Source organism: Medicago sativa, chromosome 5 (assembly GCF_051527215.1).
Source record: "Medicago sativa cultivar Bolivia chromosome 5, Bolivia_mono, whole genome shotgun sequence".
Classification (NCBI taxonomy): Eukaryota; Viridiplantae; Streptophyta; class Magnoliopsida; order Fabales; family Fabaceae; genus Medicago; species Medicago sativa.
In genome coordinates this window covers 10,309,266-10,335,544 of record NC_140753.1, presented here as the reverse complement: position 1 = coordinate 10,335,544, position 26,279 = coordinate 10,309,266, and the positions used below count along the sequence as shown (strand labels likewise).

The window sequence follows — 26,279 nt, the reverse complement described above, 5'->3', positions numbered from 1 at the left end:
TGGTGTTTGGACGAATAAACTATATTTTTCGATCTTTTTTATAAGAAACAATGACCATTTTTTAAATGCATTAGATGTTAAATTTCATTTGTGTCCTTATTTATGATGAGAGAGAATATTAAGAATAAGTAATTTGGTGGAATGGTACTAATTAATATAGAGGGATTCATGAAAAAATAAATAAATTTATACGATTAGTAAACTAAAATAACTATTTTCAAGATGTTTCCTTTGTCTTGATGATTTAGAGATTTCTTTTTTTAAAATGATTGGATCGGATCGTTAAGAAAATCTTATTTATTAATCTTATTTACTAAAGCTTAACCCCTAAAGCTATCCCTAACCCTAATATTTTTTCCCCATTTTCCCCTCCATTTTTCTGAGCCATTGGATCTTGCACATTTAGGCGCCATTCTATTTCCTTTATGCTCTTTTTATTTGGCAGCATGTTTTGCATTTCGTATAACTTAGATTGTTGTTTGAATCAATGGATAGTTGATGCTCAGGGGTTATTAGTGGATGGATGAGGCTGACAAGTTCAAATCAGCTGAATCGAATGATTCAGTTGATGATGACAACGATTTTGGAAGTGACATGGTTATGGATCACCTATTTTGGTCTGAGGTAGCTACCATTTTTGTGTTCCGTAAAGGTGGGGTGAATGTAGTTTTACACATTCAATTGAGCTTATGCACTCTGAGATATTTCACAGTTGTGTTGGCTTTTACTATTTGGTGATTGTTATTTTATAATTGCAAATCACATGATGCATACAACTCAATAAAGCTCTCTGTTATAAGTATTTAAATTTTCAGTAGCTTTTATATGACGGGTCAAGTTATGCATTTGTGATGTTGATAATTGGAATACAATTAATTATAAGAGTAAAATATTTGAATTGTTGAGATCATGTTTTTATGAGCAATGCTTGAAATGAACCCCTCTCTCATTTATATGTTGGAAAATCCAGTGGTCCTTTATATGCTGGAAATAAAACTTCAAGAATTTTGATTATTTATATTGTTTGTAGGGATTGGGGTTGCTTCTGCATTTTCGGAGTTGCTTCTGTTTTATGTTGCAACGGATTGGTGCTTATGTCGTTGGAGTGGAAATGGAGATGCAAATAGGTGCTTGGGAGTGGGAGGATTTGTTGTGATGTGTTTCTATATACTATAAGTCCAATTGGAATTTCAAGGTTTGTAACAATTTTTCACATCATATTTGGAACTAACAGCTGGGTTGCTTGGTTTTTGGCACATAAATTTTGTACGCAAGATCATGCTATGTAGTAAATCACAGGGAGTAGTAAGCAGTTATTCCATAGATGTGAATTTCTACACGGATAGATTTGTATGCTAAGTTTGAAAGTTTTGGTACCATTTCTATGTAGGTTTTTCAAAACACGATACCATATATGATTTATTTTTTCTCACCTATGTAATCATTTTTAAATAGCTCCTATATGTAATTCATGAAACACCTCAATCTCATTGGAAACGTAATGTAGATATCATAAAAAATAAAATATCAATGGTTAAAAAATATTTTCATATTCATCTCTAAAAGACCCGTGCGGCGCACGGGTCAGCGATCTAGTTTTGTTAAGTCTGCAGCAACTTAACCTAATTTTTTCCCTCCACTAATCCCTTATTATGTTTGCAACAACTCAATCCTAAAATTTTGGCTCTAAATTTGCATCATTAAATGTTAATCCTCAACCCTAAAATTTTGGCTCTAAATTTGCATCATTAGTTTGTGATTATCCATGTTCATGAAATTACATAATGACTTATATTTTAGATAAGTTACTTAAAGACAATGAGTACTATAAAATAAAGACAATGATTTTCAAGGTCAAATTAATTTTTGATTTCAACACCAGATATTTGATATTTCCTGCTTATTTGTTAATTTTGTTAAGTCTGCAGCAACTTAACCTAATTTTTTCCCTCCACTAATCCCTTATTAGGTTTGCAACAACTCAATCCTAAAATTTTAGCTCTAAATTTGCATCATTAAATGCTAATCCTCAACCCTAAAATTTTGACTCTAAATTTGCATCATTAATTTGTGATTATCCATGTTCATGAAATTACATAATGACTTATAGTTTAGATAAGTTAGTTAAAGACAATGAGTACTATAAGATAAAGACAATGATTTTCGAGGTCAAATTAATTTTTGATTTCAACACCAGATATTTTATATTTCCTTGATTAATATTTTGCGATAACTTTTTTCCCTCTCATATGCACTTCTCGAAGGATTATCTAACATTTTATTGCCCATCCTCACAATTTCCTTTGACTGTATCATTTGCAATGACAATTAACAAAAGTCAAGGGCAGTCGCTTAAATATGTTGGTGTATATCTACCAACACCTGTATTTTCTCACGGACAGTTGTATGTTACTGATTCAAGAGTTACATCCAGAGAAGGACTAAAGATAATGATCAGTGATGAAGATGGTGAAGATACCAATGTAACATCTAACGTCGTATATAAGGAAGTATTTCACAACGTGTGATGAAACTACACGCCAATGTACTAAAATTTCATATTTCTTTTACCGAATTATTGATAGGATTACCGAATTTTCTTTTATAATATTTTCAGATTTCATACATTTTATGAAGTGTTTTATTTTGTCTACTATGAATAATCACGTTTTATTTTTTTCACCGATACCAATTATATATTGCATTTTATTATTCATATGTCAATCCCTTTACAATAAACCTGTGCGGAGCACGGGTCAAAAATCTAATTTATTTGAAACTTATTTTGTTTTAACAAAACTGATAATGTGACCGGTACAAAAAAAAAAAACTCAAAGTCACTCTGAGTTTTTAAAAGCTTATTTTTTATTCCGAAAAATTAATGAGTGTGGGATAATTAATATTCGACACATAACCAAATAAAATTCAAATGGGATAGTTAATATTTGACACATAACCACATAAAATTCAAATATATTTTTTTTTTGAAAAAAATATTGAATTACATTGAATATATTTATATTTTTAAAAAAAATATCGAAATATAGAGTAGACTATGTATAGCGATATTATTTAAAATATTTTTTGTATCTTTCTTTAGGTAAATGGAGACCAGCTATAACACCCATAGATTTATTAAAATTAAAAAAAAAATGCGCAACATCAAAGTGTTAAAAATTCTACCCAAAAAAAAAAGTGTTAAAAACAACCAAAAAGGTAAAGATTCAAATTGCAAACGTACACGCACCACGGTCAAAATTCACTGGATCCGCGTATACGTGTGAAACCAAATTGTAAAAAAAAAATGTCTCGAATGAGTAATCACAACCAATAATGATAATAGATGAGCCCAGCCCACAAGAACCCTATCCTTTGAAATATGGCGAAAGAATCTCATCACCAACACGGAAGCATCCACATGCCGACAACTCGATATGACAAACCTTGACAACAACAAGATGCTACTAAACGACCTGAAAAACACCAAATTGTGAACCCTAAAACATCGGACGAATAGAAATCACAAAATAGTAGTGTGACAGACCAAAACACCACAATTGAACTTCAACCCGCAACAAGGAAACCACACAAACAACAATAACAACAAATTTGTCACACGAGGTGAAGCGTATCAGACAAATCAAAGGACAAAACGGGCCATGAGAACACCCAGAATTTGAAACCCATATGAAAGACAAAAATCGGTGTCGGCTGACAAATTGAATCATAAGAATAAATTGAAGAGTAGAATAATAAAAAGGTTAAGAGTTTGAACCAAAAAATAATACCAATATATTTTTTAAGAGAAAAACAGTACTAATATTTCTCGTCTTGGAAAAAAGTTACAATATTTTTGGGGTTATCATTGATGAAAAATTACAATTAAATAGAACAAAGTTTTCTATTTTGAACTATGGATTTTCTTTATCAAATCTGAACAATTTGGTGATATTCATCATTTTCAAATTGTAAAACAATTATATAATCTAGCTTAAAAGACCATTTACAACATGAATCAGAAATCTATTGTTAACAATCACCTAAGTCCTAAACCAAGGATCTATAGCTATCTAATCACCTAAAAAAAAATCTGCAATATTATCCAGGATCACGAGAAGGTTATGAACAACTCTGCAAAGCACTGAAGAAAGGGTAATGGCACCCCTGAACCAAAGTACTAACAAAAGTTCCAACAATATGTGCATAGTTTTTTAGAGTGGAAGATTCCTTTGGCGTCAGAACTATATATATAAACTATAGTGTGTAATATGGGTTAAGAAGGTGGTTATAAAATTTTGGGCACTCAAAATGCTCTTATATATAGGTGAAATAAAGGTCCTATTGTTAGTTTTTCCGTTACCCCTTGATGAATTGAGGTAATTTACCTCTATCAAAGAAAAAACATTTTTTTTCTTACAATCAGTTATCATTTTCATCTTAAAAACATCAAAAAAATTTATCTCATTCATTTAAGATGTGATTTACATCTCTTTCATTCCAAAATCGAATCGTATTTGTCACAAGCGGTAAATTACCCCCCAATTCATCAAGGAAAACTGTAGGCTCACCGATATTGTTTTTTCTGACTATCAGTTATCATTTTCATCTCAAAAACATCAAACTTCTTTATCTCCTTTTATTCAACATGTGATCTTCATTTACTTCGTTCCAAAAATGAATTTTATTTGTCATTAAGGGTAAATTACACTTAATTCATGAAGGTGTAACATAGGTCTCACCCCTATTGTGGGGATGGAGTTTGAAACCAAACTTCAACCATTAAGATCTGAATACAATTTACATGAATCCAACGACCCATGTATTGCAACTACGAGAATTCATGTTTGCGGTTAAAAAAAATAGGCTTAATTGCAGTTTTAGCCCCCTAAGAAAAAAAACTACAAAACCGCCCCCTAAGTTTTGCAACTGTAGCAGTTTTGGCCCCCCAAGGCAAAAAATAAAATAAAAAAATGACACATGACACCTCACTTAGGGTGCCACGTCAGCGTAGACCGAGTCAAAATTGGCCTTGGGGGCCAAAATTGCCACAGTTGCAAAACATATGGGGCGGTTTTGTATTTTTTTCTTAGGGGGCTAAAACTGCAATTAAGCCATAAAAATATTATCCAATTAGAATTTATTATTATCATTTCGATTAACATGTAATAAATACAAACTTTTTAATATCATTTAGAGGTTCATCCCTTCGATCAATTGTTGATAAAATTAGGGTCTTTTTTTTTTTTAAGGAAAAATTAGGGTCTTGTTAACGAGTGTCTTAAAGGCATTCTTTAAGGTTTCTCAATTAAAAAATTATTTTTTAACATCTCAATTAAGAAATTATTCTTTAACATCTCAATTTTCAATGCAATGTATGCACAATTTTCCATAAAATGTTACTATCTAAAGTTCTCAAAGAGTATCCTTCAAACACTGGTTAGCATTTTCCATAAAATTATTATTGATTTAGGCTTAAATGTACTTTTTGTTTTCTTGTATGAAAATGAACTTTTGACACCCTCTCTCAAAAATCAACTTTCTCATCCCCACTTTCATTTTTTATGAGTTTTGGTCTCCGCTCCATTTAGGGATCAAATTTGACGATGCATATGGTATTCCTCGAGTCTTGAGTATGGATGAAGAAAATATTTCTTTATTTTTTTGGTTAAAGGCTTGAAGGTAGTACAAGTTTTGAGTTGAAGACTTCCTTGTTTTCTTTATAGATTTTTTTTTTTACAAAAATAAACGACATTCATTCATTTAAATTGATAGAGTACATCGATACAATACAAATTCAAAGTCGCTAAAAACAAAAATTATGAATCTACGAACAAACACACAACATATATGTTAATAGCATAAAACGACATAGTACATATGCCTACAATACAAATATGACTATATTCGGGTCTCCCGGATACTTATGTCTCTGAATTTGCAACGTAGACAACGCCAAAGTCATTAATTGAATCTGCACTTACTCGAAACTAATTTTTCTAGTTGAAATAAACATCATACTAAGACGGAAAATCAAACAAACAAAGTCGTGCAAACACGACGAAATCAGAAAAACAAACGAAATAAGATTAAAAATATGTGAAAATCACTTATTTAACTAAAAAAGAAAGAATAACATGTAGGTCAAAATTGACCATAAATTACCCATCTTTAATAGATCAAGAAGGAGAAAAGTGGTGACGGCTAGACTTATATCTCCTTCTTTTGTGGGAGAAAAAGTGTTTTAATTAAATAAATTTATTTATATTTAATAAAAACTGTTTTTTATGAACTTTTAATGAAATTGTATTTTTTAGGGGAGCTTTTAATGAAATTGTTGATTTGTAATTAATTAATACTTTAAAATATAAAATTTACCAAGTCACTATAATTTGGTCAAATCAATAGAGAAATAGAATTCAGCATTTAATAAAAAGGAATTGTCAAAGGTATAAATAACAAAAAAAAAATTATCCTTAAAAAAAATTGTATTGACCAAAAATATTGTGGCCGGGGTTCGAACCTCTGACTCTGACTTTGCCCTCTGACTTTGCATATTTTATGCACTGTCCCTACCAACTGAGCTAAGTTCACGAAAACAAGCAAAAAACATACTTTAGATACTTTATATGCATTTTACCTATTACTTCATTTTTTTTATAAGTCATTTTACTTGTGAGTTTAATGATAGTGGGTCGACAGTCCAAAACTGTTTTTGCACACACAGCCAATCAAAACGTTAATAATAGCTGTGACGGAGCGCCACCATCAAACACATTGGAACATTGCCTCAAATCTGGAGCCCCAAACCCCCAACGAGGAAAGAGATGGTGCGGAGGACAAAGCCACCCATCCCACCACTACATCTTTGAAAAACGGGTTTGGATTTGGAAGGGAAAGGTGGCGGCGCTGTGAGAGTTTGAAAGAGGTCTAAGAGTCTGAGAGCTAAAGAGAGAAACAGACTATATGCATATTCGCTAATTGACATTGCAACACATAATTGAATACATTGTAAAATAGTTATACATTGACATAACACACTAATTAAACTCTTTACTTAAATAAAATATAACGGGATACTAGCCATTTTGATCCTTGAATGTGTAACGAGTAGCCACAATAATTCCTGAATGTATCGAAATTCCAAAATAGTCCCTGATTGTTTACTCTGTTAATAAAAATAGGTCCTCACATTAAAATATTCTGTTAATATTATCGTATAAGTTCATGAATATATATATATATATATATATATATATATATGACAAAGTGTATCAATATATTTATTTATTCTCATATTAATCAATATAAATACTTACTTATCAATCCTTGTAAGAAAAGAGTTACTATAGACATTGATGGACTATTTTGACATCAAAGATAACTTCGACTAATAAAGTGCATAATTAGAGAATATTTTAAAATTTTGATACATAAAAGGATTAATGTGATTACTCGTTATACGTTGAAGGACCAACAAGCCGATTATTACTCGAAAATTGCTTTTCTGACATAGAATACTTCCATTTGACACATGAAAATGACCATATTGCCCCTGGCGGTAGTTAACTACCGCTGGGAAACACGCCGGTAGTTAACTGCCGCTGGTACCCAGCGGTTGTTAACAACCGCTCACACCAGTTACAGAACCAGTGCAGTCTGTAACTGGTTTTTCCAGGAAATGTGTCCTGTTTTACCTGTAATTTCAAACGGCAATTCCGGAGGAAATCAAACCGAAACAACAACATCCAGCAATCACAAACATCAACATTTCATAGTTTATCAATTATTCGGTAACATTACACAAAACCGATAATGCGTTAACGTTTAACAATTGTTTGAAATTCATCAAATTTTCCACATTATGCAAAACATTACACGTAATGTACATTAATTACTAATAAATGCGAAACTCAAATATATTGATATACATATAAATAGTTGAAGGTTAGTTACATTATATCACCCAAAAAATTGGTCATTACATTATATATCCAAAAAAATACGTCGGTGCGTATCAACCAAAAAACGGATTAACACCGACCAAAAAGTGTCACGTTTCATCTAATAAAAGCAAATCATCTAAAAACAAATCTTTAAATTCGGTGTTTTCTTTAACCGGAGTGTCATCAAACATAATTGGATTGTCTTCATTTGTTGGCTTTTTTGGTGGAACCGGTCTCTCTTTGAGCTCAATGTCCATGAGTGTTTGGAAACGATCGTGTTGATCCAAAATTTCATCCTCCCATGTTGCCGCCTCTTCGCTCCTGTGATTTCTCCACTCCGGGGATGTTGGAGGTAGTGAGCACCCATCTTTTAATGACAGAAGGACAAAATGATTTGGAATTAGACCAAGGCAAATCATGTTGCTTTTCGGGTTAACCGGAGGCCGTCCTCTAAGTGGGAAAAAAGTCTCGGAGATGTAGTCTTTCCATGTAGTAATCTCTAACACCGGCCTATTGTAACATGATGCAATGATGTGTCCCATATCCGGCAATGTCACCTTAGGCATATCGTTATTTGGTCCAAGAAGTTTAAGCAACATTTGCAAAGCCCAAGTAAAGTTATCCTCCTTCTCCTTAGTCATAAATGCAAAACCAACCGAATATGTCAAATAGGTTGAGGTGACTCCAACTATTTCAAACAATGGCATCCTATACAAGTTGGTTTTGTACGTGGAATCCATTATCAAAACAGTCGGAAAATTGTTAAACAACTCTACCGATTTTGGATGAGTCCAAAATATGTCTTGAACAGTTTGACTTTCCTTTTTTTCTCTTACGTAATAAACATATCCATTCTCTTCCAACTTTGAGATTAGATATTGCATCTCCGTCAAGTCACCCCTTTTTGCCTTTTTGAATTTGTGACGTTCATTGTAGACTTGCTTGATATTTGTCATGGACTCTTTCCTTTTATTCCTCAAATTTGTCAAAATATTTTTTGGTTTCACCGAAGAATCGGTCAAGTCATGTACAATCTTCTTGTCGTCCTCCGTTAATATTCCGGCAAGAAGGTGGCCTACTACATATGGAACCATCTCATGGTTGTGAACGCCATTAAGAATGGCCAATTTCCAAGCATTGTCTTCCCTAACGACATATCCACGCACCTTGAACAAACACCCACACTTTCTTGATCCAATTGTTTCATTCTTCACTTTTGTCTTCGGTACTTTGTGCTCGCCGCTCCGTTCACAAACCAACTCCAACATATCATTTCTTCCTTCACAAGATCTTCTAATGATAACCGTAAATCCAGCCCTATTTGCTTGTCGATGGACCCAACCGAACAATTCGTTTTTATCTTTCCATGTGTCTTCGGTTGAAAAGAAATGAGCCGTGTCCACTTCGTTGTCACGAAGTTTCCACACATCGGAATTGACGGTTGAAGCCTCAACTTTTACGGAGACTTCGACCTTAGAGGGAGCTTCAACCTTAATGGAATCGACAACTCTAGGTTTTCGATCACCCGAATCATCACCCGCATTCTCAACATTATCTATAAATAAACAACATACAATTACTAAACTAATTAATAAACATCTATCTAATATCATATATTAACATAAACAAACAAAAAAAACAAAAGGAAAAAAAATGGAAAAAACACTATTTGGGCAGTAGCTACTGCACTTAGAAAATTTTGAAAAATTTTCTAAGTGTCCAGCGGCAGTTAATAGCCGCTCGCCAGCGGTAGTTAACTGCCGCTACAACGCGTGACAGTACAAAAAAAAAACCAGAAAAATCAATCAAATGCAATGGATTTTAACGTTGTAATACCTGTTCTTTGATGCATTTTGTGTGTAGAAACGTCTTAGCAATCGATCAGCAACGATTTGGAGGCATGATTTTGACACACAAAATTTGAAATGAGGATTTTTTTTAGGTATGGTTTTGGAATGAGAAAGGTGATGAATGAATAGGTGAGGTAGTGGTTTGCTGGTTTTGGGGGGAAAGGCTTCGGCGGTTAACAACCGCTGGGTACCAGCGGCAGTTAACTACCGGCGTGTTTCCCAGCGGTAGTTAACTACCGCCAGGGGCAATATGGTCATTTCTATGTGTCAATTGGAAGTATTCTTTGTCAAAAAAGCAATTTTCTTATTACTCCAAATTATAACATTTACATTCCAAACTTTATATGGACCTAATCAGCCCACTAAGAATGCAATAAATGGGGCAAAGGCCCATATCCACATACGCTTGAAGATTTAGGGTTTGTTCCTCTCATCTTTTCTTTGATAACAGCCGCACCTTCACTCTCTCCACTCTGTAGCTGCTGCGAAGAAGGAGAAAATCCAAAATGGTTCGTATCATTCTCTTCTTTCTCTCCCTCCCTCAATGTTTTCATTTTCTTTTCAATCTAATCTTCGGAATGATATTCAATTTTTCTGTTTAGAATTGAAATCACTTATGTCATATCACAGTGCTGTTACTGAAATTGATGAAGTTTCGATCTTTATCATGATTTATTTTCTGGGTTTGTTGCGAAAATTTATTTCGAGTTTAGGAACCTGTGTTATTTGATTTATGATATTAGGCTTTATCCATTCCTAGTTTATTTTGATGATTAGATCCCTTAATTTAGGGCTTGATTGAATAAACTACTTGATTAAGCTTTTTAAATAAGCCGATCCAAATATGGTTTAAGGGGCTGTTTGGATTGGCTTATTTTTTGAGCTTATTCAAATAGCTTATGCAAATAAATAAGTTTTTATGTATTATTCATAAGGTTGTTAAGGTAGTTTATGAAAAATCAGCTCATGAAGTTACAATTTTTGTCAGTGAGAACTCTGAATTAACATAAAAGCTTATTTATGAACCTATTTTTCATATGCTAAAAAATAGGTCAATCCAAACGGGTGCTTAGTTTTTGTGTGTTTGAACTTTGATTTTTGAGAATAAGTTTTATGATTCATAGTTGAATTTGAATGTTCAGATCCTTTATGTAGTGTTTTTGAACATTTTGTTTAGTGTGTCTGAACATTGAATTTTGATCCTTTATTTGGTATAAGATAATTTTTGAACTTGGGATGTTTGTGAATGTTACAGGCGAGAGGTTTGAAGAAGCATTTGAAGAGGCTCAATGCTCCCAAGCATTGGATGCTTGACAAATTGGGTGGTGCTTTTGTAAGTCTCCAAGTTCTATCATATTTCAATTGATGCAAGTATTTATTTTTTAATCTAAGGCTGATGTAATTTTTGTGTGAAATTTATAGGCTCCTAAACCCTCCTCAGGACCACACAAGTCTAGGGAATGTCTCCCACTCATTCTGATCTTGCGAAACAGATTGAAGTATGCTTTGACATACCGTGAAGTCATTGCTATTCTGATGCAACGACATGTCCTTGTTGACGGCAAAGTCAGGACTGACAAGACTTATCCAGCTGGATTCATGGGTATGAATCTTGCTGATCTTTGTCTAAAATAATTGATTAATTTATTTTGGACAATCAACATGCTTTGGAATGTAATTGATGATTTATATGCTACAATTCTTTATTGTTATTGCATTTTGAGCTTGATGACTTTTGATGTATTATAGCAGAGTATGGTAGGTTAAAGGTATGTTTTGTTTGAAGACAATAATAATTGAATACAAGGTTTTATCTGAAGTTAAAAGTGGAAATTAAATAATAATTGAATACCATGTTACAATAGATTGTATTTGGCATGTTTTCATTACTGGTTTGTTAAATATGAAAATTTGAACTGAAGTTGTGTAATTAAATAAGCTGCCTGGTCTTTGGAATCCTCGTGAAAGAATTCTATGAATCATTTGATTTGGCTGCGGCCTGATTGTGTTTTTTAAAATATTTGTATCTGGACAGATGTTGTTTCAATCCCTAAGACAAATGAGAGCTTTCGTCTGCTGTATGACACCAAAGGCCGTTTCCGTCTCCATTCAGTCAGAGATGATGAGGCAAAGGTACCTTTATTTGATTACTGATCTCTGTTCCATGATCTTTTAATTTATTCCGTAGGATACTTTGAATGGCTTTTAATGTTTATAAGATTCAAGCATGTATCATATTCATGTTTATTAATAAGATTCATGTATGCATAATATAATTAATATGTGATAGCTGTTACTGTGAATGGATTTACTATTTAAGATTCAAGTATGTATCATATTTATCAATAAGATTCATGTATGCATATTATAATTAACATGTGATGGTTGTTACTTTGTATGGATTTTTCTTTATAAAATTTATGTATGTATCGTATGTATAAGATTTATGTTATGTGTTCATGGTGTAATTAACATGTGATGGCTATTACTGTTTGTAAGATTAGTGTATGCAGCTTATATATATATATATATATATATATATATATATATATATATATATATAAGATTCATACATGCTTAGTATAATTAACACGTGATGGCTTCTACTTTGAATGGCATTTACTGTTTGCAAGATTTGTGTATGTATAGTATGCATATACATGCTTAGTATAATTAACACGTGATGGCTTTTACTTTGAATGGCATTTACTGTTTGCAAGATTTGTGTATGTATAGTATGCATATACATATTTTTTGTTTGCTACACTTTAGTTTGACTGACATGTTTTTCGTGTATGTGATATACATGGTAGTTCAAGCTGTGCAAGGTTCGTTCAGTGCAATTTGGGCAGAAAGGTATCCCATACCTGAACACCTATGATGGTCGCACTATCCGCTACCCAGACCCCGTCATCAGGGCTAATGACACAATCAAGCTGGACCTCGAGGAAAACAAGATTGTTGATTTCATCAAATTCGATGTTGGGAATGTAGTGATGGTTACTGGTGGTAAGAATAGGGGGCGTGTTGGAGTGATCAAGAACAGAGAAAAACATAAGGGAACCTTTGAGACAATCCACGTTCAGGATGCCACAGGTCATGAGTTTGCAACTCGTCTGGTCAATGTGTTCACTATTGGCAAGGGGACAAAGCCATGGGTATCTCTTCCCAAGGGTAAGGGTATTAAATTAACCGTCATTGAGGAAGCTAGGAAGAGGGCTGCTGCAGCTCAGCAAGCAGTTGCTGCTTAAATATCTATGGAATGAATTTAATAGACTCGAGTGTTTTGTAGTAGTTTTTATTCAACTTTGTTGCTTTGAATTTCTTCTATCAATTTTGGTTTTGAATGACTTTTATAATATGAGCAACTTTAGTTCACATCCTCAACTTATTGTCCTTTTTTTGTTATTATTCAAGCTTAATATTGGTACTGGAAATGTGATTTTAGACTATTTTCTTATATTTCCACCTTACCAAAATACTAGTTGATCACATAACCAGAGCTGAAATTGTGATTTTAGATTATGCTGATTATTTGTTTTCGCGTGCCTAATGCCCAGCTCCAGAGCCTTGATGTCAAAACAATCACCATACATTTTGCTTTTGTTTTCCCTTTTGTCAATGTTCAAGGCACCAGTGCCTCTTTGCCTGGATGATTCTGAAATCAAAATGGCAAATATTTATAGGTTTTTTTTTTTTTTTTTAATATGCATGTAGAATTAGTAAACATTATTGGATACGTAATTGTCTGACTGTTCTAACAACAGTTAAAGTAACATGTTAATCTGAGGTATTTGTTTTGTGTGGATATCTGAATCAATCGAGCACGTGCTTTTGGCTTGAATTGAGCTTAGCTTAATTGTAATAACCTGACATCGAGTTCATGTGCGACAAGAATACTATGAGCCGAAAGAATGTTTGTATAAATCAGTGATGGATTCATATTGTTATTTCAAAATTTTATATGAATATTTTTGTAGGTGAATGCATCACTCCATATTTTTTAATAGAGTAATGATATTTTGACATCCATTTGATGACAACTTTCTTGACAACCTTGTTTTTCGCACTTCTTATTGGTCAAAAAACAATGGAGAGAGAAAAAGGAAGAGAGAGGATAACAACATCATGTGAGTATGAGAGAGAAAGTTGTCCAAAAATTGTCAAAAAGTGGTTGTCAAAATATCATTTCTCTTTTTAATATTCTCATAAGGTACGTTTAGTATGGGAATAGACTCTTTTTTCCCATGATGGTCAAGTGTCCTTTACAACCATAGATTTAATTGGATGGCTGAGATTGAAGAAGTGGTAATTGTTGCAACTTGTTGTTGGTCATTGTGTAAGAAAAATTCCAGCCCCACCAATTAACTAAATAATAACTTATACTTTTTATTTAATTATCAATTCACACAAAAACATTGTCTCCTTTTCCTTCCACCACTCCTGCATTTTTTTCTTCTTCTTTCTAAGAAAACGTTAATGTATTATTGTTATAGCAGCCCTACTATCTTAATTTTATTTTTTAAAGAAGCTGCCTTTTTCAATTGAATCTCATTCATTAAAATCCAGATTAATATTTGTCCCAAGAAAAACCCAGATTGTGGAGATATTAAATTGACAACTTTATATTAATGTTTTCTTCAAAAAAAAAAAATTAATGTTTTCTTCATTCCTTCTTCAAAGAATCTTCATCATCTTCATCAATTTTTCTTACTCAAAGTCCAGATCTAAACAATAATCACAAAAATGTACAGATCTGAACAATCACCACAACAATAGGACCACAATCTTTTTTATGGAGAAGTTTATGAAGAATCAGTATATTAGGTTTGAAACACTAAATCGTTCCATGTCTAACGACCTGAGGGGTTAAACAACAAAGTTCAGATGAATTCCACACCTATGGCTGACGAATTTCTCAGTAATCGAAACATTATTGGATTTTGTGATTGAAACTTTTACACCAGCAGTTTAATTTTTTTCCATATTCTGGGTGACGAAGAAGACATACTCCGACGAGATTTTTAGGTGTAAAAAGTGCCACCGATATATAAATGATAGAGAAAGATCTTGCCCTCACTTCACTGGTATAGTTCCAGATCTGAATAGAAGCTAAAAAACCCAGCTCAAATTCAACAATGGCAGTTTGGAGATATGGCATTTTTGGAAGGATATTAAGTTGAGAAGATTGGTAGGTGTCGATAACTTTTCAGAGAAAGTGAAATGTATTTATCAAATTCAATGTTGCAAACTTAATCAATTAAAATATGTTTTCACATTTTAAAACAAAAAAAAAGATAAATAAGTCACAACCGGGACAAACAGCCAGCTGGCAGTAAAATGTGCATTTTCCCATCATGGGAAACTACTTTGCTTTCCCAGGCTAGAAAAGTGTATGTATAAATTTCCATTAAAATAGGTGCTAGCAACATATTAACACTTTAACACACTTTTATTCGTTGAATTCTAAATCAATTTTTCTAAATCAGACTCTAAATAGAATTGAGATTCATGAATTTCAAACTAATAAATTGTGTGCCTATGAGAGTGAGTTGCTAACATAATTCTTTTAAACCTTGTCAAAACATATGATTCATGGCATACCCAAATTCCTATTTTTTTTTTTTTAAGGAGGTATACTCAATTATTTTGAAAATCTGAAACAAGTACAATTAGAAAAAGTGATTTTCAGGTATGAAAAGATAGAACAAACATACTCAATTGTATAATGTATTTTTAAATGTCTAGAAGGCAAAAGAAAGAAGAATTTTACTAAACTATTCACTATTCAGAACATAAACAAAAAATAGTTATAAAGTCAAGTCATACAGTTCCATAGTGTTACTTACAATTTCATAGTGTTAAGTGACTCGGTGTCCTGCCCCTATACTTGGTTTTCTTAAAATCTGGTATTACATTAAATATATAAAACCGTTGTATAATACACAAATCTTTTATATCAGAATTAAAAATTTGAAAAGACTCGAATTTGGAAGCAATGACAAGCAGAATCCTCTAGTTTCAGGTAAATGGTGATGACCCTACATTCAATAGTGAAGCAAAGTAACAACTCTTAAGGTAGGATAACACAAAGACAGAATGAGGTAAGGAAGTAACAATACTGTGCAAATGATTGTTTAACACATTAACACACATTCTTTTCTCCATCCATGGCCTCATTTAGTGCTCGTCTTTCGACCAAAAGCATAGGAACTTGCTGCTCCATTTTCATATTTAAACCTTCATAAAATTCTTCTTGTATTTCAAGGTAGCATTCATGACTGTCTATAATTGCTCAGTCTAGACACTCGAGTCGAGACATAGCTTTCGACCATCATCAAGCTTACCAAATAGTTCAGAGAAGCTAATGGAACAACCTAATCATTCTCCTTACCTTATCGTGTTATTCTTTTATTTCTTTATTGCAAACCAAACTATTTGCCAAGTGCATCCTCCAAATTACACATCCTAACAATAATTGATCTTGTTTAGTAGAACTTTCACAATCTCTAACAAACTTTTCATAAATATTACTACTTGTCGACACACTGGTATACTTGCTACTATTTTGTCTATCAAGTTTTTGACGCCATTGTCGTATATTGTTGATTAATTTAAACAAGGCAATTGAAATTGTTAATTATAGGATTTTTATCTCATTTTAGTTTGTTACTAGGATTTAGTTTATTTCGTTCCAATTTTTTCTTAGTTGTAAGTATGAGAAATGTCGTAAGTTTTTATTTCTGAATAGTATCGTTGATCGTCGTTGAAATTTATAATAATTTAAAGTATCGGTCCACGATGGATCACATGAAATTGGTCCAAAAGAACTCACTGATACCTCACCTGTCAATACTTTCATTGCTTCAGCTGCTTTTCTCAACATCTGAAAAGTGCTGTAAATACAACAAGTAACAACTTTTATTCTGTTACCAAGATGTGCATTTTTAATCCTTATTACTTCATAGGATTTTATTAACGAGTAACCTAAAGGTATCATAGGATTTTTATTACTTCATAATAAATCGAAAATATAACGTATTTATGGTAACATTTCCTTTGATTCAATACCTCCTACTTTGGAATTCTTAAAAAATGCTTTTAAGATACTCAATATTTGTCAATTATTTGTATGATGGCAGCCGAATCCCTTTGCCTATCCAACAATAACTCAGTTGTTGAATTAATCTAATCACCGAGAGACCAACACTATCAACCATCAGATTAATCCGACGACTGATATTTGATTCGAGGAAATGGAGGGGCTAGACAGGTCCCTCCGGACCAAGATGAGGCATTGGTTCATATGGGCGAAAAAGTTATGCTAACTTTCAAATTTTCAACATGGAAAAGTTCCGGTCAAATGGATATGATCAAGGGTACTTTTGAGCCCATAATTAAGTACCGCCTGGTAACCCGATCTGAATCCATCTCCATAGGCTGGTGAGGTATCTGACTCAATCTGGTTTTTGAAAAACTCGCAAAGTTTCTTCTCAAAATCAGACTGTTTACCCTTCTTCGATGATGCAGAAGAAGATGGCGGCATTGATGATGATGAAGATGAAGACGGTGCATCATTATTCCCAGATCCAGAATAGAGCTCTGATCCCAACCACATATGAGCCAAGATATGACAGATTCCTTCTTCAACTTCTGGCCTCAAGTTGGAATAACCTATAAAAAAAACCATATATTTTGTCTAACTTAGCATCATAAAACAAAATATAAAGTTCTTGCATGATGATGATATCAGGGAACAGATGAAACACCTTTAAGCCTGAGCCATGCATGCATTATCTCATGAGCTAGGATTGATCCTGTCAACAATCTATAAACATAAAATCCTTGAATTATATACGGTGAAAGTCATTTGCAAGCGCTAGATTGTGAAAGTAGATGTTATATGGTTACCTAAACAAGAATGGCTGTCACTTCGCATCGACGGGTCAGTTTATAAGGCTTGGTTATCATGTCTGTGACTCGGTATCCTGCCCCCATAATTGGTCTTCTTAAAATCTGGTATTACATTAAATATATCAAACTGTTATATAATACACAAATCTTTTACATCCGAATTAAAAATGTATAAAAACTTGAATTTGGAAGCAAGGAATCCCTACGGTGGTGACAGTTAGTTCTTCTGACAAGCAGAGCCCTCTAGTTTCAGGTAAATGGTAATGACCCTATGTTCGATAGTGAAAAGCAAAATAACAAACCGAAGTTAGGACAACAAAAAGACAGAAGTAACAATACTCTGCAAATGAAAGTTTTAACACATACGTTCTTTTCTCCCTCCATGGCCTCTTTTAGTGCTTGTCTTTCCACCAAAAGCATAGAAACTTGCCACTCCATTTTCATATTTAAACCTTCAAAAAATTCTAGTATTTCTCGGTAGAGAGGTTGGCATTCATCATTATCCATAATTGCCGAGTCAAGACACTCGAGACATAGCTTTTGACCATCATCAAGCAAAAGATATTTTGAATCCTTTGGCTGCACAGATTAAAAAGTTCACATATAAATATATATTTTTATTACGAAGAGGGCTAAAAGTCCAAAAAAAAAGTTTCATATTAGATAATAGGAAAAGACTAAACATTTGAGAAGGTAAACACTGGATCATTGATAGCTCTTAATTAGTAATAGCAGGATGAAATGTTTTTGGTGCGGATATAACTGACCTCCATTCTTTCACAGCTACAACAACTTGGAGTGCCGTCAAGCTCATGAGTTGGGCAGTACTTTTGAATCCAGAAAGGATGAACTCTAAACTCAATGAGGCCAGCTGAATTAACGGGGATCTGCAATAATATAAGAATAAAAATTTGTCATTCACCATACACCACATATTGCAGTATTGCCCGAAATTTCTTTCATTTAAAAAGATAGACCTTTTTTTTTTCCCAGTAAGGAAGAAAAGTGAGCATCACATTTCAACCCAATGACTTGTGATGTTTTCACTTATACCCTTGTGATATATTTTTTTTTTGCATTCATGCTTCTTGTGGTTGCATGAATATAGCTGACCCACAATTTTTCATAAAGACTCAAAAACAGTTCAACAGAACATATTCAAGTATTGTTCTGAATTCCGACCTCTTTAATAAATAAGAATAGCTCAATATCATTACTAGCCAAAGCATATGTACTTCGTATCAAAATTTCAAATGCATGTCCATGATAAGAGGAAACTTTGATAGTAAAATGACTATTGACTACTGCAAGTGAAAGACTCCTGCTGAGATACTTACAAAATTCTTGCAAACATCGCATCTTGGGTGATGCTTCTCCCTGTAGCAGGACTTATGGTAAGGACTATTGCTAGACATGGAAAACTGTAATAGAACGACTGAATGTCAAAGTATTATTCATAATCCTATTGTAATAGACTAAAGAAACAGCAGAAATAATTCGACGACACTAACTTATGATTTTTTGAATAAAGTTTCAACTTGTTTTGATTAAAATCAGTTTTGTCGAGCAAGTAGCATAGAAAAAGAAATTCTAACCTCAAAATCAGTGATTGGCAGATGGCAAGCATGGCAGATGAAGCATGGTGGATGCCAGACACCTCCCATGCAACTTAAAAATCTTCCATGGCAAATCTCGGCATTGCATCCCGCACAGATTTTGTATACAAATTTTTCAGAACTACGTCAATGGTTCATTTTTAGTAAGGAAAAAAATATCCATGAAAATATAAAACTAGAATTCCAAAGATGTCTACTATATGGATCCATGTTGTTGCAACAGGGGTAAATACATCAAAGACAAGAATGATTACCATACATTAGTCTGAATCAGTTAGTCGAATGGCCTAACAATCAAGTTTTTTAATTCATTTTGGATAGATGTATAATCGTAAGTCCTAACTTACAAATACAATGGAAACTTAAGAATATGATATCTATATGGAAACTAAAGTAACACATAAGACCCCCCTTCCGTGATTGAAATATTTTCATCAAGTTTCATTTCATTGATTAATTGTTTAAAAAGCAGCAAAATTTTCCGTGAATCAGCAAAATTTAGAAATACGTAAAAATCGAGAGAAACTAATCTATTTGATAGAATAGTTTTACTTCATTGCTTTATAACGACAAAACGAAATCCATGCATTCTTTACTTCTTTATTTACAAATTGTTTAAATCACATGTCATGAGAGAATGCATTTCAAAGTACATCTTTCTTGAAGTGGTATGAGTACAAGCTTTATAAGTGACACTGTTTACCTTGAACCTATGACATTAATCAAATTTCTGGTGATTAAATCGTTGTCAATGGCGATTGCCTTTGCACCATCTTCTTCTGAGTTATGCAGTTCTGCCGGCAGATCAATGGGGGCAGTAACAGGAATCCTCTGGTCTTCAGGAAATAGTCCCGTATCCATGAAGCACTCTTTTTCATTGATATCGTCCGATATATCCAAACTTTGTTGAAGGTAACAAAGCAAGTCAGTGATATTAGACTCAAGAACGGCTTTACTCTTTAAACGTTCCTTCATATTTTGCCACTTCTCAAAAGGCTGCTTACATAGTGATCCAGCAATAACCTGAATCACCAGCGGTGAACCCTTACAGCCTTTCACTATCTGTGCATAGAAGCAAAATCAGAGAGTAATAACTAGTATGCAATACTAACTATGGACTGTTTGAATTGGCTTATTTGAGTTTATCTACTGGTATACACACTTGTGAGAGACTATCAAAACAAATTGTAGCAATTATATGAAAACAATTTGACTTCGTTGTCTTTTATTATAGAAATAGCTTATACCAAAGTACTTATACGATAAGCATTTATGCTTTAAGCTCTTAATTAAGCTGTTTATCCAAACAGGTTGCTAGTCAGTTGACAACTTTGAAAACTAATCAGGGTTTTATTCATAAATACTTAGTTTATATCCCATATTAGAAGATTTAATATAACAAAGAAACATAATTTTGTATCAGTTTGTCGCATATAATCATGTCTATTTAGTTCGATTGAAGAGAAAGCACCTCACGGACAAGATTCCTATCAGGCATGTATGTGCTGCTGTGATTCAATTGAGCAAAGTGATGGAATAGAGACACTGCATGATTACGATCAAGTGGATCCAACTCGAATGGGGTACCAAATCTTCTAAAAGCAACCCTCGACGTCACCAAAATTTTATAATCTGACATTTGGAATTTTAACTTCTCAACAAGGCCTTCTGAGTTAGGCCAAACATCATCCAAGACTAATAGTATTGGATTTCTACCAACTTGCCTCAACAGAAGACCCAATCGGTTAATGGCATCGTCATCGGTTTGAAACTCAGGAACCCGACATCCACAGTGTTCAAATAGTGTCTGCACAATGTTCTTCAAGTTGGGAGTTTTTGAGACGGTGACAAAGAAGATATTTTCACCAAACTTGCCTATTCAAAACAAAATAGCTTTCTAAATCAAGAAGAATGGATTGCACTGAAATGAAGCAAAATGAAGTGCAATGAAATGAAATTATTTTTTAGGATATTTCTATGATTGAATGTCAATTGAGATGAGACTCATACACCCAAAATTAGAGTAGAAAAGAGATGATAGGGTGAACTACATAAATATCCATTCCATTCAATCTCAATTAGACTATACAGAATAACAGCTTTTAATAAGTTCAATTCAACTACTTCATTTTCCCTCTTTTCTGGATAACCTTCTCATTTAACTTCTCCATGGCCATCTAGAAGACTTTCCTATAAGTGATTGACCACATATATATCTTAATTGAAAAAAATAACCTCATTGCCAATTATCCAGACAATGAAAACAAATGCAATTCCATTACATTTCAGTCCAACCATAACATAAGGTTTGTTACTATTTTAAATTAAATGCATGTCATACGAGACTACTAACTAAACAGGCAAGTGATTTCACAAGACTAGCGCCCTGTTTGGACAAACAACTTAATTAAACATTTATAGCATATGCGTTAATCATACAAGTACTTATGTATAAGCTATTTCTATAACAAAAGATAAAATAAAGTCAAACCATTTCCATATGAGTTATAAGCTATTATAGACAGCTTATGTAAATAAACTAAAAGTGCCTCACGAACTTGTTACAAGCACTTTCTGTAAGCTCTCTAAAACAAACATACAAGTGAAAACCTCGTAGCAGGGGGCTCAACAAATCTTGGATAGACTCTGATAGTCTGATACCATATTAAAATTTGGATTAGACTTATCTAAACCTTAAAACATGAGACTCTACACACCCTTCACGCCCATGATTGTACATCACAGATCTTGGATATACTCTAATACATATTAGAATTTGGGTTGGGCCCAACTCAACCTTATCGAGCCGTATCTTATCCAAACCAATCTGGAACTCTTTAACATTAGTTTAAAATATTCAATAAAAACAGACCCTAAAACAGTAGTAATAATTTAGTAAAAAAAGCAATTAGTTACTAATACTATTACTACCTTTGATTTGTGGATCCCAGCAGAGCTTCTTAGCAAGAGTGGTTTTACCAGATCCACCCAAACCAGTCAAAACAAGCACAGAAACACCATCTTTCATCAATTCAATCTTCAACTTATTCAAAGGTTCATCCATTCCCATGCATACAGGCTCTTCAGGAGCATCACACAAACCCCTTATTTGATTCCTATCAAACTGATCCATTTTCATCAAAATCTCAAGAATTCCATTCACCTTAGTCAAAACCTCCATCAAATCCCTTCTATTCTCAACTTGAACATTAACATTCAAATGTCTCTTTAACCCTTCATCTTTCTTCTTAAGCTTTCCTTGGTAACGTGGGAAAGAAGGAAAGTTCCATCGAGTAAGCTTCTTGCTTTTTTGCACAAGCTCTTTACCTTCTCTTATGTGTTTCTCTAATCTCTCTATCTCTTCTCTTGGTCGACCCAACAAATCGTTGAAACCATTCATTTCTGCAACCAAAGGAGCCAAAGCTTCCAAAGTTTCAATGCTGGTTTCAAGTGTGGGACCGAATTCACGACCATTTTTTATTGTTTGAAGAGCTTGTTTCAATATTTCACTCATCACACCTCCAACAGCACCTCCACTTAATAGATCCGCCATGCAACTCTTGTTGTGTTTGTAACAATGTTGTTTTTGTGGAATCAAATGTTTTTCCTAACGAGAAAGAAATGCATTTGAACTCAACCAAGAAATGTTTCGTAGACTTGGTGATTTTTGGTCTTCATGTTGTCTTAGTTTATGCTTTTTTTTTTGGCGCCTTCTAGTTTATTTTTTCTTCAAAGGACACGTATAGTTTTTTGTTTTAAAATTAATTAACCGGTTATTAAGAAAAATAATTATTTTTTTAACTTTAATGTAGAATCATGATAACAAATACTCTAAGAAGTAATACATAGAAAGAAAATTTGTTTTGTAAATACAAGTCAAACATTTGTCAAAATCATAAGTTCACCATCTTTACTATCGTTAAATTTACCGAAACATTTTTTTGATATTAAATGAAAAAATTCATTCAATTACCCACGTTAAAAGATTTTGAATCAAACAAAGGATATATTTTGAACACTAGTATTACATAGTTTAAAAGTAGGGATCCTCTTCACTTTTCTTTTTTTCATTTTTCTAACTTTATCTATCTCTTAATCTTATTATCTATCGATTAAATTTTTCTAATAAACAAAGAGATTAAAATTAAGAGAGATAGGTATGTAAGTTAGTTTTTCTAATAATGGCCACTACGAAACGACGCCAATATTTTTTATTTATTGAGTAAATTACACTCCCCTCCTTTCAAAGATGCTTGATTTACACTATCCTCCCTTGAAAAGTAAAATTTACACTCCCCTCCCCTATAAGATGCTTGAATTACAACCTCCTCCCTTAATAATTAAATATGGACTACACTTTAATCTATTTTAACATAAATAAATATTTGTATAATATATATTAATTTTGAATCACAATTTAAAAAATATAAATTCGTTTCTTTATAATCTAAATGTCAATAACAATTAAATTTAAATTCTTTCAAAAAAAACAATTAAATTTAAATATTTTATTATTAATTTTATAATTTAGAGTATAAAATTCACTTTTAAATAGCCATACTTAATCGACTTTAATAATTTTTCACATATTTTAATTTTATTTTGGGTTGTTTCATATTTTATAATAGGGTTTAAAACTATATGTTAATGAAATTGTGAATAAAAAATAGAGAAAAATATGTATTCAAAATTTGATTATATTAAAATGAACCCGCAATGCTATTTTTCTTTCAAGTGTGTTAGATTTTTTTTTTTTGTTAGATTATTTGGAATAAAAAAAAATATTGAGGGACTAAAGCGTAGATTTTAACATAAAAGGGGAGGGGAGTGTAATTCAAGCTTCTCCCAAGGGAGGGGAGTGAAATATTTTCTAATATGTTTTGAATAAGAGGGGAGAGAAGTGTATATTTTAACATAAGAGGGGAGGAGAGTGTAATTCAAGCATCTTTGAGGGGAGGGGAGTGTAATTTACTCATAGTTTCTTGTGTTATCCTTGAAATAAGTTTTAAAACAATTTTCATTGGTTATTGAGAAAATGAAAGAGGAGAGCAAATTGAATGCACTTTGCATTTAATTTTCCTTTGGAAAAGATAATTTTTTGAAACCATATAATTAAATATGATAAAAGTTGGTCTTTTTTGCTTATAATTTGGGATAAAGAAAATGAGTTTTTTTTCTTATATCACAAAAAATATGTCGGCGTAATATCGAGTAAAAAATGACGAACACCGACAAAAAAGTGTCATATTTCATCTAATGAAATTGATTCATCTTCATCTTTCGCAATAACTTAAAATCCTTCATTTGCTTTTTCATAAGCGTCACACAAAATTGGACTGACTCAGTTTGGTTCTTTTTTATATGACGACGGTTTGTGCCATCTTTCAATTATGACGAAGTCTTGGAACCAAAGTGTGTTGATCCAAAAAAAACAAGAAGAATAACGATAGTTAGCTACCACCAGTTTTGATCGCAGCGGTAATTAACTAGTGTCGATTGGTGTCAACTATAGTTAACTGTTGCGGAGGGAATAAGGTATTTTCCACGTGTTTTTAAGAAGAAGAAAAAAACACATGTTAGAAAAACAAATTTTCAAAAAGCAAACACAAAAGGAGGCCCATTTAGGATTAAACACGAGAAGAAATTGTGGCCACGATAAATAATAGAAATGTGCTCTCCACCCAGCAACTTTTACTCGCACCCTGCACTGCTTCCAAATATACCCTTGCGTTAGTTAAGTCACGCAGCGTGACTTAACGAACGCGCGTTGTAAGCAATGCGTGACTTAAGTCACGCACGTTGAAAGCAATGCGTGACTTAAGTCACGCATGTTGTAAGCAATGCGTGACTTAAGTCACGCACGTTGGCCGGTGGTCAGAACTGAAGAACAAACGTTTTTTTGGTCTGTGGTCAATGTTTCAACATTCAATCCACACGTTTTCTACCAAATTTTACACGTCTTTTGACCACATTAATGGTATTTACCACATATACTACCATTTCTACCTATAAATACATCTACATATTTCCCTAATTCCTCACACCATCTCACTTTCTCCCCCTCATCACTCCCTCTATTTCTCTTCTTTCTTCTTTTTCTTTTCAATATTCTCTTTGGGGTAAAAGGTGATCAATTTTCGTCGGGCTAAAATAGTGCGTAGCCGACTTGGGGAAATGATCGACCCTTGAGATAATTTTAAACCTGTTTTTTTAACCGCAGAAACTTTTTACCGTGGGTAAAAAGAAGTTCGTGTGGTAAAAAAAACAGCTTTAAATTTAGCTCAAGGATTGATGATGTATTTTCCCCAAGAAGGCTGCTCACTATTTTACCCCACGAAGATTTGTTCACTTTTTACCCCAAGAAGGATAAAATAAGTAGATTTAGTGAATAAGTAGATTACTTTTTATCATATGAATTATTGTAATGTAATTTATGAATTATTAATAAAATGAGAGTTTATTTATGCCTCAATTTTGTTCCTTTGTTTTAAATTTGTTGTATTTACCTTTATTTATATTTGTATTGTATTTACCTTTATTTATATTTGTATTAATATAAAGAATAATATTGAATCAATAATTTAGAATAAAATTAAGAAAATAATTTAGATTAATGTAAACAAAATAATTTCAAAATAAAGTTAATAAAATAATTTTGAATAAAGTTAATAAAGTTAAGAAAATAACATAATTTGAATAAAGTTAAAATAAACAAAATAATTTCGAATAAGTTAATAAAAATAATTTGAAAAAGTATCCTTGCGCCACTTAACTTGCGTTGCGTAAGTTAACTTGCGCAGAAACTTACACTTGCGCAAGTTAACTAGCGCATGGGCATTTTCGGCATGGCTGCAGGGTGCGAGTAAAAGTTGCTGGGTGGAGAGCAAATTTCTAAATAATAAATATTTAACAAGAACTCTAATTTTCTCAACAAAAAAAAAAAAAACAAGAACTCT

The 26,279-nt window shown here is 32.8% G+C and overlaps 3 protein-coding genes, 1 long non-coding RNA gene and 1 pseudogene across 4 annotated transcripts; 2 read left to right on the top strand and 3 right to left on the bottom strand.

Annotated features, from left to right (window-relative positions):
- The first annotated feature begins 422 nt into the window (after window positions 1-422).
- On the top strand, window positions 423-1,432 carry LOC146919898 (uncharacterized). The gene is made up of 2 exons (XR_015011628.1): window positions 423-652; window positions 1,031-1,432. It is a non-coding gene; the product is annotated as an uncharacterized LOC146919898 (long non-coding RNA).
- A 6,130-nt stretch (window positions 1,433-7,562) lies between these two features.
- Window positions 7,563-9,940, bottom strand: LOC146919897 (putative protein FAR1-RELATED SEQUENCE 10). Its single transcript, XM_085713289.1, has one exon. The coding sequence runs from the start codon at window positions 9,554-9,556 to the stop codon at window positions 8,051-8,053; it is 1,506 nt and encodes a 501-aa protein (XP_085569415.1). The 5' UTR covers window positions 9,557-9,940; the 3' UTR covers window positions 7,563-8,050.
- A 296-nt stretch (window positions 9,941-10,236) lies between these two features.
- LOC146919896 (small ribosomal subunit protein eS4z-like) lies at window positions 10,237-13,171 on the top strand. The gene is made up of 5 exons (XM_085713288.1): window positions 10,237-10,302; window positions 11,049-11,126; window positions 11,216-11,396; window positions 11,829-11,926; window positions 12,607-13,171. Exons 1-5 carry the CDS (start codon window positions 10,300-10,302, stop codon window positions 13,042-13,044), a joined length of 798 nt encoding a protein of 265 aa, XP_085569414.1. The 5' UTR covers window positions 10,237-10,299; the 3' UTR covers window positions 13,045-13,171.
- Window positions 13,172-17,132: 3,961 nt separating this feature from the next.
- LOC146919895 (protein DA1-related 1 pseudogene) lies at window positions 17,133-17,587 on the bottom strand (annotated as a pseudogene).
- Window positions 17,393-22,985, bottom strand: LOC146919894 (protein DA1-related 5-like). Its single transcript, XM_085713286.1, has 11 exons — window positions 22,255-22,985; window positions 20,795-21,198; window positions 20,027-20,385; window positions 19,303-19,444; window positions 19,045-19,128; window positions 18,475-18,594; window positions 18,074-18,286; window positions 17,914-17,976; window positions 17,705-17,809; window positions 17,563-17,621; window positions 17,393-17,467 (listed from the first exon to the last, which is right to left on the bottom strand). The coding sequence occupies exons 1-9, from the start codon at window positions 22,874-22,876 to the stop codon at window positions 17,705-17,707; spliced, it is 2,112 nt and encodes a 703-aa protein (XP_085569412.1). The 5' UTR covers window positions 22,877-22,985; the 3' UTR covers window positions 17,393-17,467; window positions 17,563-17,621.
- Window positions 22,986-26,279: the final 3,294 nt, after the last annotated feature.